Source organism: Gopherus flavomarginatus, chromosome 17 (genome assembly GCF_025201925.1).
Source record: "Gopherus flavomarginatus isolate rGopFla2 chromosome 17, rGopFla2.mat.asm, whole genome shotgun sequence".
Classification (NCBI taxonomy): Eukaryota; Metazoa; Chordata; order Testudines; family Testudinidae; genus Gopherus; species Gopherus flavomarginatus.
The window spans coordinates 3,984,292-3,997,984 of NC_066633.1; the positions used below are offsets into that span (position 1 = coordinate 3,984,292).

The following is a 13,693-nucleotide window of genomic DNA, read 5'->3' on the forward strand; positions in this document are numbered from 1 at the left end:
CGTTATATCGGGGCAATGGGGTATTAAAACCTTTATTTTATTTTATTATTTTTTTTAAAAGAAAAACTTGCTCATCAGTCTGTCATTAACAGAATTTCAGCAATGTAAAGCAATTTAGTGTTTTCCCACAAATTACCACAGTCTGGGTTTTGCCCACCCAATCCTGCCCCTGCAACAAAATACATTTTACCCACTATTATGGCAGAGGATCCTTCAGGTCCCACAGGATCCCAGGCTCACTGCAGGAGTTTAGGTCACAACCCTCTCTTCAATAAGTGTCCTTTGTTCCTCACCTCACTCCCTTTAAATCCATCCAAATTTCTACCAAAAACCACAAAAACACAAACAAAACCCATACTTCTCTCCTTCGCTGACCAGGTCACTTCCCTCTTTTAATCCTCTTCCCTTCCACTTCAAGGTCCTTGTCCTTCTTTACAGCTGCACACAATTCTGCCCCTGCTGACATCTTTTCTCTCATCTCCTCCTCCTAAAGGACCCTTGAATTGATCTCATCTCTGGACCTCTGCCTATGCAGCTCCTTATCCCTTTTTCTAGGTCTTCCACCATTCCTCACTCTCTGCAGACTATAGAAAATTCAGTATACAAGTTGAATAGATTTTTTTTCCCTCCAGACCATCATCCTTTTTCTACTAATACTATAAAAACACTCCTGTTTCATTTTCATTTAACTGATTTTTGGTCACTACAACCAGCACCACAGCAATTCTCAAATATAGCATTTATATTAGAAAGTAGACTTCACTTTCATTTGCCTAAGCCAATTACTCTATGAGATCATATGCCAAAGAGGCTCATTCAATGCTAATTTTCTTCAAGAGGCTAATTTTGCAGTATTGTCTGAATGGCCAGTGCCTATATCACAATGCTGAATCCGCCAACTCTCCCTGCCTGGGACTCCAGGAAAACTTTCAATGCATCACAGCCAGGTTATTTCCTCTGCTTCCACCAAGAGGTGAAAGAGTGGAACGATTTCACAGATTTAAGAAGGAAAATGAAAACCCTTAGTGCATTTACTCACTCACAGACAGAACGAGTGTGCGTCATGCACTATACTATACTACACACAGCTCATTCCTTCATTCTAGTACCCAAATATTGGAATGGGGACACAAGCGACATGGTGAGCTCCTCACCTAGCAGTTGAAACAATACAACAGAAGCACCCAGGAGATTTTGCTTGACAGATACTACTACCTTCTTCTTAACTTGTGTGATTATGCAACATAAATCAAAGCTTTATTTCCCACTGGGTCTTATTTCAGATGCCCTTCTCCCCTCAGAATAATGTTCGTAATTATTTCTGGCAAATCAGAGTCAGGTTATGTGTAATCAGATAATGGATATCCAAAGGCTGACTCAGACTAATTTTGCTAATTATCTTTTGGACAATGAATTTACACTCAGATGACTTTTGTAATGAACTCTCACCACCAGTCATTTCTTACACAGTCCTTAAGTACTTCATCATTTGATGAACACAGTAAAATAGGATTGTTTGTGCATAAAACGATCATATCCAAACTCACAATACTGATTGTGGAGAAAAGACATTTCATTCTTATTTCTTGAACAACTGTTATATTTTGAATTTTGAGAAGCATGGTTGCATGATGTTTGAGCATATAAAGTCTTTTCTTTTTCTTTATTATTGTTGTCAACATTAATGTCAGAAACTTCCACACGCTACTGTTGTTCTTAAGAACCAAGATCTGCAAAATTAAACAGCTGGACCAAAAAAACCCCAAATATGCCCTTTAAAAAAACCAAACAAATGTTAACAGATCACATTGACTTGTTTCTTAGTAGCGTAACCAAGTTAAATTTCAACATTTAGGTCTGGATTCTCATTTTAGCTGCAGACAGATTTTAGGGGCAATGTAACAGACATTATCTTTCCAACAGGAAATCTGAGCAAGCCAAAGAATTTAACCAAATAAATCTCTAACAATGACATAAAAAGCAAATAGCTGAATATTCCTAAGAGGCAAACTAAAACAGGTCACAGCTTTATAAAATATTAGTGGAACTATTAAAAGAGAGATATGCTCTATTTGGAGGTAACGCCACAATAAATACTCCAGATCTTAGGGTGTTTTGTTATGTTTTTCTTCCATTATATTGATTTTTTTGGCTTCTGTATTCAGTTATACCCAATAACCTTTAAGCAATACAGAGTTCTTGTAACTATCCACCTTTCTACTAATAAGACATTAAAAAAATAAAATGCATCACTTTACCTTTGTGATGAGAATTCGGTACTTTTCCACTAGGTGGTCATTGTTATGACATCCTGCTAGCAGCTGCCACACCTCTCCTCTCAGTGCCTCGGGAACACCACTTCTCACCAACGCTGACAAAGGCTTTGGCCTCACACTCAAATTGAGATGCCTGGGTGAAGGGAGGGCAAGAGGGAAGTTATGCTCCATCACTGTGGCCCAAGTACAAATGTATGAAAACACGTGGGTAACAATCAAAATGCAATGCGGAATGTGAGATGCAAAGGAGAAAACTTTCAGACAGTCTGTGTGTTGCTGGAGTATCTTTCTAGTACATAAGAGGCTGTAATATAAATGACAGTGTGGGAACATTGAGGAGCCATGAAAGAAACAAATTTAATGGGACACATTTCCAATCTACTTCCATAAACCCTATTAAATCTAGTTTGAAGACAAACATGTCCTGGACCTGCTGTAAGAGACTCAACAGCACAATATTCCAAAGCAGAAAAGCCTTAAACACAAGTACAGAAATACACCACATTCTGTATGATCTCTAGAATATGCATATATGCTGGCTTGCTTTCCTGTTCCTCTCCAATCTACAGTAGGATGATTCCATTACAATTATCTGGCCGCAAAAAGTTAGCGTGTCAGACATTTAAAACAGCAATTATTCCACAGGACCCTTGTACTATAATCTGTTCTTTCACCCTCTACATAAATTCAGTTCTCCTGAATTTATCATCTTGCTAGAAAGCTTTTTAAATACCAGGATTTCCCCCATTACACCAGAAATACAACAGAGCTTGATAACAGGGAGCACCAATCAATTATAATCTATAAAAGAAATAAAATCTGTTCTCAGAAACAAGCTTGAGAGAGTTAGAACATTTACAACAAATACAAATCCTCTGAAGAGACTATGAAATGCCTTACCTTAATTTATGACCAGAATTAGTATATATAGTAGGTTTACTAAAACAGTGTCACACAATATAACCTGTGTACTTGATGGGTAACAGGCTACCAGATATTCCCAACTACTGGATTTTGGAGTGGGAAAAGCATGTGACTCATTTGTAATAAAATACAAACCAAACATGTTAAAAAAAAAGTTAAAAGAACACCAACACATCGCTAATTGCAATTAAAAAAACTGAACAGGAGATCATAAAACCATGGCATCTAAGCACCTGAACTCTCTATTTTAGGATTTTCAATCCTCTATTATGCTAAAAGCTCAAGGATCATTACCTGTAATATTTTTTTTAAGTTAAGAGGGAAACTTTAACACCACACTAAAAGTTGTTACTGCCAGCATTAGCACAGAAGCACTCCACATCCTTAGAGCTGCCAAAACATTTTCAGTGAGAGTGTCAGGTGGCTTAATAACCTTTCAGCATTGGAAGAGCTACAGAACTGAAGTATATAAGAAACATTCTTGCTGAGAGAGGATTTGTAGAGCTCATCTGATCAAACTGCTTGTAAGGGGGTGGGGGAAGAGAGGACATCATTTTGTTGCAGTCTTTCCACTCTTTTGTTATATTAAAGTGACAATTTCATGCCAGCACTCCTATCAAATTAGCATAATGTATTTGTATTAAAAAATTGGAAATAAAAACCCTATCAAATTTGAAATGATGGCATTAAAGATCAATAGAGAATCACTCCTCTTACTAGGCTATGAGTAGCTTGATATCAAGAAAATCTTTGCTAAAATTCATTATATTAGTAAATTTCCTTCCACTTAAATGTGGATTTAATCTGATCTCTACTATAGTGTAGCTTTGCTTTTCTCCTTCTTGGATGTAGTATTTCATTTCTCCTCAGCTTTCTGGATGTTTTTTGCTCTGCTTTTCAATGGTGTTAGGAAGTACAGGCAGAGAACCAATACTAGACAGAGACCAAGGGCAAGTTTGAAATGATTCACCTGGTATTTTGTTTGTGTGATCTCTTTGTGCAATGCTGGCAGAGTTTTGCAAAGATCCCAGTACCAACCTCTTTGAGGGAGGCTCATCTTAGTATGCAAAGCTGGCTAGTTGTTCGCCCAGAAAGGGAGAGTATGGGTTGCACCAGAATCTCTACTATTTAGAAATTCTGTGCTAGATAAATCAGCACTTCCTAGAAAAGCAGAATGACTCATACACTCCCCTGATGGACCCAGAGCCTGTCTTCCTTTAATGAGGTAGACACATCCTCATAATCCAATGTAGATCCTGCTGCATTTTTAAGAGTCAAAGGCTAAGAATACTCAGAGGGGGTAAGGGGCTCAGCTCTAATTGACCTTGGACCTGGAAGGAGGGAACCTACCTGGGAAATGATCTCTGGGGAGCCAAAGTGGAGGGAAAGCTGCAGCTTTCTTCTTCTTCTTTTGATAGTTAGATTTTTTTTATTAGCAAATATAGAGCAAAGTAATACAAGGCTTTCCAGAACACCTGTGGCTGCAGTAACCCCAAGAAACTAACATGTTGACTCAATGATTTTAAAGAACACTCAGACATATAAAAAAGTAGAAGTACAGAAGATATCAGACAAAACCTGAAATCAGGTTAGAAAATAAGGGGCATTCTTAATAACAGAGGATTTAATTCACCCTAATTTTGAGAAACAATGGCCACTCTGCAAAGAAAGAACACACTTAGCTGGAAACCTATCATGTCTGAGAAGACTCAGAAGTACCATTTTCAGAATGCATATTCTTGCTTCTTACCATTTGGACAGAAGATCTCCCCATGTTTCAAGAATTTTTTCAGCACACTCTTTGGAAACATCTCCAGAACCACTCAAGAGAGGTTCATCATTATCTATAATGAATGAGAAGAGAGGAGAAAATGTAAGAACAGGGGGAACTATCCTACCAGGAGATTAGCATTCAACTCTCTACAATTTGAATCAGTTCTTGGTGTATCTGTGCAAAATTTAACAGGGAGGAATACAGTATTTGTAGACTCAATCTTTATATAATCATTACCAGGCACCTCACAATTCAGTCCAGAACAAGTCAAAATGCAAAACAGGCGTTAACCTAATTGCTACCAATGCAATAATATTTCAGATGTTATCTTGGAAGAAATGTATGGCATTGCTATCAGTGAAACACTGCACCTCTAGCACTGCTAAAACAAGTATTTTAAAGCAGCAAGTACCTGACAAACAACTGAAATACTGCCAGTGATAGATAATGTAACATCCTCAACTCTTGATCTTTTAAATGAAAGATTAAGGGATCTTGTTTCCTTTATGAAATATAATGAGGCCATTATAATGTCATTGCATTCATTGCAACCTGAACTGCTTTGCACTTTTCCTTTGAATGCTGTTACTTTTTTGATAGCCCCCAAAGCTTGAATTATGTAGCTTCTAGAATGCTGCACATTCCATCACTAAAATGAAAGAGTAGATAAGCACAAGCACAATAAGCAGCCCTTGGTTAAAACCAATCTCATAGCTGATATATTCAAATGCGCATTACAAGTAATGTAGATAAAAGCTCTGCTGCCATACAGTATTTCTCTGACAGTGTTGTTCCATGAAATTATTTATACAAAAATCCATTCCTTTTGAATGGATCTCACTTATTTTGGTTCATGTGTGAAAAATCTAGAACAGCACACGCAGATATCTGAAGTGGTAGATACTATAATTCAAGCATATTGATTACTTTTCTAACAGTTACTCAGAAACAGTTCAAAAGTCTACTCAAAAAATGAAATGGCAACACAGCTGGCTGAAAACACACCAGGTCTCAGAACGAACAGTGAAATAGCTCCTGGCGTGACATTATGCACTACAGAAGCCTATGCTCACTTTTCATTGCAAACATGCCACTTATAAAAAGAATAGGAGTACTTGTGGCACCTTAGAGACTAACAAACTTATCCTGTTCTTTTTGCGGACACAGACTAACATGGCTGCTACTCTGAAACATGCCACATATAGAAAACTCAAACTAAAGCCAACTCCACATTTCTCACTGCTGCAGCTGTTTACATTTGTTTAAAGGAGAGACGCTCCATCTCAAGTGCTACTTCAGGTCAGATGCTTCTAAGCGGCCTATCAGCATTTTTAACTTTGTCACAGTGTTTCAAACTCTCCACAGTGTGTCTCCATGCAAATTCAAATGAACCAAGGAAAAGCATTTAGTTGGTTCATAGAAGTGCCCAAGAAATGGAGTGGCAGCTGCAGGAACTGTTTGAATGTTAGTTATCAGACACTCATAGCTTTAAAGTGTGAAACCAGGTCCCATTCAAAAGCTAACCTGTTCTAAACAGTTTTGTTAGTTACCTAGGCTGGCTTCCATTTCCTTCAAAACATGCAAATAAAACAAAGGTTACAGGACCCACTTCTTACCTTCCTCTTCGTCATCCTCTGGAGGGGAAGGAATCATTGAGCCCTGGGACCCAGACTGTGGCAATCGAATAGAGGGGCTCGCTGTCGTTTTTCTTCTCTCCCTTTCTGATTCACTTTCTAGACACACAACTTCATATAACACGTCTGCGTTGTTCTTCCTGTCCTTTTGTTTTATCTGGATTAGAAAACGTACTTGTGAATCAGGCGTTACGTAGGAATATGTGCTTTACTAAGTTTTTTCTACATCCTCTCCTTGGGGTAGGGGAGATAGAGAAGAGGAACTATTTTCACCACCATCCACATAGGAAAAAGTGAAGAACTGAAATTTTTATTACAGTCCTTTCAGTGCCCCAATGCAACTTCCAGGGCAGTGAAGGCTTGTGGTGTTTGGTGTCTGCCCCTATTTCATGGGAATGCATAGCAAACATAATCCAAAAGGCATCACTCAGAGTTATACAGCTCCTACAAGTAAGAGGTACTCCCCACCTTGGGGCAAATGAGTATATTTCAGGTCCAGGACTCATAAGCAGGCTCATCTTTTTCCACAGGAGTGGACTGGAGACACAGGTAGCATGTATTTCAACAGTATATGATAGGTTTGCTCTGGAGAAGTTCTAGGAGAGGAAGTTCGGTGAATTCTTGACTACCGGACAACTTTTCATTAAGGGGGAAAATACTATGAATGACAAAAACCTAGAACTATAGCTAACTTCTTACCGACTAATAGTGCAGTGTACGACAATTTTTTCTGTAATCTTTTAGTGATAAGATTGCTTGTTCTTGTTTAGTGTCCCAGCATGGCTACCAATTGTCTATTTGTGGCTTCAAAAGTAAGATGTACATGTATTCTTGCTGAGAACGCAGGTAGCCAACTTTATGGGCTCCAAGGTCCATTGTGTGGCCTTATTTCCTCTATTAATTTTCAATGCTTCTGTTCTGTTACAAGGAAGTTAAAGCAAAGACTTTCTAGGTAAACACTTCACAAAATTCTAACTTAATTCAAGACTACTGAAGAAGCTTTACTTCCACCCAGTCAAAATCAAAGATATGGAAAGAAAGAAATAGCTACTTTTACAGAATTCCACTGTAAAAAATTCCCAAAGTTCAATTTCATCATTTTAGTATTTTAAATTTATGGAAATTCTTCCAGACTAAAGATCACTAAGTCAATGAATGTTATCTGGGAAAATAAAATCCCTCTGCTTCCACCATTTCCGAAACAAGAAACATTGGCAAACTAAGATAAGCTAATTCTACATAGTTGTATCTTTTAAAGACTAATCACCTCTCTGTAGAAACAAGTTTCCCTTCCATGCTTATCAGGCATGACTATATCGGTCACTTCAACTATGAATTGTGCTAACTCCTCCATTAGTAAACACTGGAAGTTGGATAACCTGTCAGTGCTTGTGAACAAGGCAGAATTACGTGAGATAAAGGTCACAATGCATGCAGAGTTTGGTAAGACAAAAGATACAAAATTAGCTAAGTAAGATAAGCTTCCTTACATTACCAGGCAGAAAAGCAGCCTGTATTCTAAGATTAGTGAAATATTTACAGCTAACTGCATTAATTGTTCAACATCTCCACAATCCACCTCAAAAAGATCAATCCAAATAGGGAGAGGATAAGACTAATCTCCTACATGGAGGGGGTTTTTCCAGCCTGTATTTTGAAGGAAGGTTTCCATAACATCTCTTCATAACAGGTGCTTCTGGAATGAGCTGTTCAGCAACGTAACACGTTACACATGGAATTAACTTTAAATAAAAAAGATAAATGCAGCAAAGAAGCCTCAGAGAAACCATGCCTCTATTTGCTATTACTTAAACAACAACAACCACCACCACCCCAAAACCAACAAGTACAAAAGAGAACACGAGGGAGAAAGCTGCTCGTTTCAATTGAGCCTCTTAAAGAAGTGACTCAATGTAAATCATGAACAATATGAGATCAGCGAGTCCCTTCCCTCACTATTCCTGACTCCACTCAGTACTTTTGAACTGTGTGAATCCATCAACAGGATGGTTTGTTTTCATACGCTCTCCATTTCTTCTCAAGAGTGGTTTTGTTTCAGGGTGACTGTTTCATAAGCAAGTTAGGGAATAGCTCCCCCACCACCACCACATATTAACTCTTGGGTGGTTTTCATCATCCTTTCAAGCCTTTGATTGTTTCTGGCATGAAGTATTGCCATATATTATTCAAGTGTATGTCTTAGATGACTTTACCCTTCTCTTTCCAGCAGGTGGACTCAAAAAGCTAAGATGTTTGACACTGCTTCCCAGTTCCATTTTTCAACAGGAAAAGCTGGCATACTTGGTTTGTTGAAACCTCTGCTCTAATCATGTAACATAGGGGGAAAGGGAGCAGTGCAGTGACACTTCTCCAATTCTTAGACGTTAACAGCATAATTGAAGAAAAACAGCCTTTCTAGGTCAACTGCCAAATTTTTCTGGGACCTTCACATTTAAATCCTGTTTTAAGTTCTGTTTATCTTTGCAAAAACTAACCTACCTTTTCTATGTTTATACTATGGCATGTCAAGTAAAAGAAAAGCAGGACTTGTACATTAAGGAAATTTTGTAACATCCCAAATACCAGGCTTGAAAGTACAGAAGTTAATTACACACGACAACCTGCAGCCTGATCCTGCAGCCCTTATACACGATTCATTCCACTGGCTTCAGTAGGACAACACATATATCAGGGCTTCAGGACTGGGCATTTAAACTGCACTGAGTTTATCCTTGTCCGTAATATGTTGACATTTAACCTGTAATGCATCCTAAATCTACCTCTGAAGTCTCAAAAGAATTTAATTATAGGGTGGTTATAGTCAGTTAAGCCTGCCAAGCCCCAAATGTAACTGTAGCTAAAAAGACAGTGTTACCTGTTTTAGTTTCAGGAAAAAGTTTTCGGTGGAGCTACGTTTGCTAAAGGGCCAGAACAATCTCTCATTAGGTGAGCAAACTCGGACTTTGGTCTCCAGAAGGAATCGGACAGGTTCCTGAACCTCAGTTATCACCAAATCAACAGCTGTAGTCATGAACAGCACTCTATCTACAGAGAAAAAAAATCAAATCAGTAGTACAATCACCTGCTGACAAATCTCAGTGGAAATGCTCTCTAAACTGTTTACCTTGTAGTAATGTTACTATAAAAGCTAATTCTGCAGAAAAGTCTTAGTTAACCTAGTATCAGAGGGGTAGCCGTGTTAGTCTGGATCTGTAAAAGCAGCAAAGAGTCCTGTGGCACCTTATAGACTAACAGACGTTTTGGAGCATGAGCTTTCGTGGGTTTCACACCTCAACTGCTAGAACAGGGCCTCATCCTCCCTGATTGAACTACCTCATTATCTCTAGCTTGCCTGCATATATATACCTGCCCCCGGAAATTTCCACTACATGCATCTGCCGAAGCGGGTATTCACCCACGAAAGCTCATGCTCCAAAATGTCTCTTAGTCTATAAGGTGCCACAGGACTCTTTGCTGCTTTTAGTTAACCTAACATCCCAAGTCAGAGGCTACCAGAGCAAAGGTTTCAGTGACTGGCACAGGACAATAAGATGAGCTATTTGCTAGAGAGAGAAGATGCCCTATCAGAATCTTCTTTTAGCAAAGGATGCCCCATTACAGAGGATAAAAATCCTTTGTCAGATTTTTTGAATCCCTATTGAAAACTATCAAATATGTTCCTTAAAACAATTACAAATATTTAATTAAGTGTTTGCTTTGCACGGTGACCTCTGCTTCACAAGTACAGTATACTCGCACCAGTTTTTTTTTTTAAATGGGTGATTTGGATGATGGATAAATCCTACCACGTTAAAGAGATTCTGTAACATGTTTTCAAGACCACCAAGCTGTGAGAAATTCTCTCCTTGACAGAGTAGAGCCACCGATAGCAGCAGGACTCTTCACAAAATGGGAAAGAGACTAGGCCACACAATTTTAGGACCACTAACATTTCTGACCTTCAGGCAATTCACATTCAATTCCACAATTTGCGCACTCAACTATAATTGTGAAAATCACCTACAATATTTGGAAATTTTATCCTTCAAGTTTCACTGTTAGGCTTAAGAATCAAGAGTCATCCCCCAAAACTGAAGCGGAGCCCCACAAATCTGCCAGTTTAGTGGATTTTTCTCTGTCACATGTAAAGTTTTCTTAGAGTGGCTTTCCCCCAATAATCTTTGTGCAACACTTGTTGGATTTATAGTAGGAATTAAGCACATACAAAAGGGAAATCATATAGTAAGTGATCTGGTGAAATTCATAATGAGAGTCTGCAGAAGCTAAAGGAATGAAGTACTAGACCTCCTCAACATCTCCTACATCTTGTACCATCATTCCTTTCCCTATTAGGATGTCTGAGTACCCTTATGGTATGCTAATACTAGGGAATGGACTAGTCTTCTGTTCTATTTAGATTTACACATCCCATGTGAACCAAATTCAGAGACAATACTAGTTTTACTATATTATGTTACTAAAAGAAAAAAGTAAAGGATTCCACTCTGATTTCTCTCAGCAAGAGCCCTTTTAAATTAATAAAAAGAAATCCAATGCCTGTCAAGTCAGTCACACATTCCTGCTGATAATAAAGTTACGTTTGGTAAAGTTGGTACCTTTAGGAGTTTCTTCATTTACAATCTGGAAATGTGGAGATTTTGGATTCCAACTCCCAGTGATGACATACGATTTCCCATCAGAGCTTTTGCCCATGGACTCCTAGAAACAAATGGAAGACCAAACATTACTATCAACATTAAAATAATGAAAAAAAAATTAAAGTGAACTGTGTGCTCGTGAAAGGTGTTAGGAGTCCCAGCCCTAGAGAGACACCTGATGTTTATCCACAAAACAACTACTGCATGGGCATCAGTACTGCCAACTTCCCCAAGTCCACGTTACTCAGCTCTAACCTGGAAAGAGTCTCTGGGGATGAGAGGAGAGCTCAATTCCGATGGCCCATGAGACCTTTGACCTCCCAGCTGAATCTGCCATGAAAAGGCCAGTCACTACTAACTGCAATGATTTTTTTATGAAGTTAACACTATCCAATAGGAATCTTGGAAAGAACTATAGTTCATTTCAGAGAGGCCAAAGAGCCAACTGCACTCTGGTGACTTTCAGGCCACTACTAATCTGGGTCAGATTGAAACCCACTGTCTACAGGGGAAAGGCTCCATATTGCAAAACTATATAAGCTCCCCTCAGATTTCTTCTTTAACACGGTGCTAGAAGATTCAAGGCAATTCAGTTATTCTGGCCTCATTTCATACTATGCAGTCTCTAAATGACAGCTGCTTGAATGGTACATTCACTCCATTCAAGTATGTGACTATATAAGCTCCTAAATTGTTTGCTTTAGGGATGCATTTCTTTGTCTCTACTATATTGAAACAAATTAAATCAGAATACTTACAAACTGCTAATACTAAAAAGCTTTCCAGCTGTTTCACATTAATGTATCTTGATACACTGCAGCATTGTAATAAACAACATCTGACATTGTGAGATTGTACTATCCTAAATGTCCTTGATATCTAAAGGACATTAGAGTGCAGACTTTTTTTTTGCTGGTCTTTTTCTAAAATATATACATAGTACTCACAAAATACAACATTAAAAGTTAGGAAATGCCAGAAGTTTAAGATTTCACAGGTAACCTTAATTAATCCCCCTTGTCAGTATGCTTGATAATACAATCTTTACATACATGATCCCATACTATTCTTTCCACAGGACCCTTGCCCCATTCAGTGCACAGAATGGACAGTACCCACGTAACAACCAGTTAACTCAAATATTTTGTTTTATCCTCATTGTTCAGCGCATGGCCTCTACTCTGAAACCAAAGTTATCCATTTACTAATGGGATTTCCCTATGGTGCTTACCAGGACAGAATCTGGGTGCTCCACAAACCTTAACAAATGTATCTTCAAAACACCTTTCCTGAGGTCAGGCGGCGGTGGTATCCCCATTCACGGATAGGGAACTAAGGCAGAGATGAAGGTCAGAAGTCTTCACTAGTTTTGCTGCCCAATTTGAGGCACCTCAGTCCTCAAGTGCATTTTATAGCCCTTTATATGTTCAAAGGACAGCTCCCCTTTGACTTGTGTATATCAGACCCCACGTCTCATGTTAGGCACCCAGAAATGAGAACACTACTACTGGCCAGCTGTATAAGGCTAGCAAAAAGATTGGCAGCTGTACATTACAGATGATTGAGGAAGATACTACATATTTCATGGAAAGATAATATAAAAAATGTGAAGAGTAAGGGAGCTGACAGAGCAGGACATGTGTGAAGAAGTTCTTTCTTTTGTTTTAAACAACGCACAGTCAAACTGTGGAACTCACTGCCAGAGAATGCTGTGAAGGCCAAAACTATAACGGATTTCAAAAAAATAATTAGGTAAGTTTATGGAGCATAGGTCCATCAGCGGCTATTAGTAAGGTTGCGAGTCTATCACAGAGATCACAGATTCTGTGATTTTATGGGACCTCGGTGACTTCTCCAGCAGCAAGTGCGGCTGGCCCAGAGGTTGTCCAAGCAGCTTGGGTAGCCCCTGGGCCAGCCGCACCAGGTGTTGCTGGGGCAGTCTCAGGCCGCAGCAGTCCCTTCCCCCGCCTTCTCCCCCCCTCCAGCAACAGTGGGGGGTCCTGGGCCTGCCCGCAGTCGCTGCACCCTGCCCCAGAGCCCTTGTGGGCGGTCCCCCTCAGCCGCAACCCCCTGCCCCAGAGCCCCCATAGCACCCTCCAAGCCACCTCCTGCTCCATATGATTTAGCCAGGGGTATATAGTACAAGTCATGGACAAGTCACAGGCCATTAATTTTTGTTTACTGCCCATAATCTGTCCATGACTTTTCCTAAAAATAACTAACTGTGACTAAAATGTAGCCATAGCTATTAGCCAAGATGGGCAGCAACTCTATGCTCTGCATATCCAAAAGTCTCTGAATGCCAGATGCTGGGAATGGAAAACAGAGGATGAATCACTTAATGACCGCCTTGATCTGTTCACTCCCTGAAGCATCTGGCATTGGCCCCTGTCGGAAGACAGGATACTGGGCTAGATGGACCACTGG

At 39.3% G+C, this 13,693-nt stretch overlaps 1 protein-coding gene across 6 annotated transcripts in view; it reads right to left on the reverse strand.

The window, feature by feature from the left end:
* RABGAP1 (RAB GTPase activating protein 1) overlaps nt 1-13,693 on the reverse strand; it is a 153,263-nt gene that overhangs the window by 106,761 nt on the left and 32,809 nt on the right. For all 6 annotated transcript variants that reach the window (XR_007769969.1, XR_007769966.1, XR_007769968.1 and 3 more), the window contains 5 exons: nt 11,225-11,327; nt 9,484-9,653; nt 6,591-6,765; nt 4,951-5,044; nt 2,259-2,409 (listed from right to left, as the gene is read on the reverse strand). Coding sequence is in view for 2 of the 6 variants with exons in the window: in XM_050926237.1 (XP_050782194.1) it covers nt 2,259-2,409; nt 4,951-5,044; nt 6,591-6,765; nt 9,484-9,653; nt 11,225-11,327 (693 nt within the window). In the remaining 4 variants the exon portion in view is untranslated. The remainder of the gene's footprint in view (nt 1-2,258; nt 2,410-4,950; nt 5,045-6,590; nt 6,766-9,483; nt 9,654-11,224; nt 11,328-13,693) is intronic.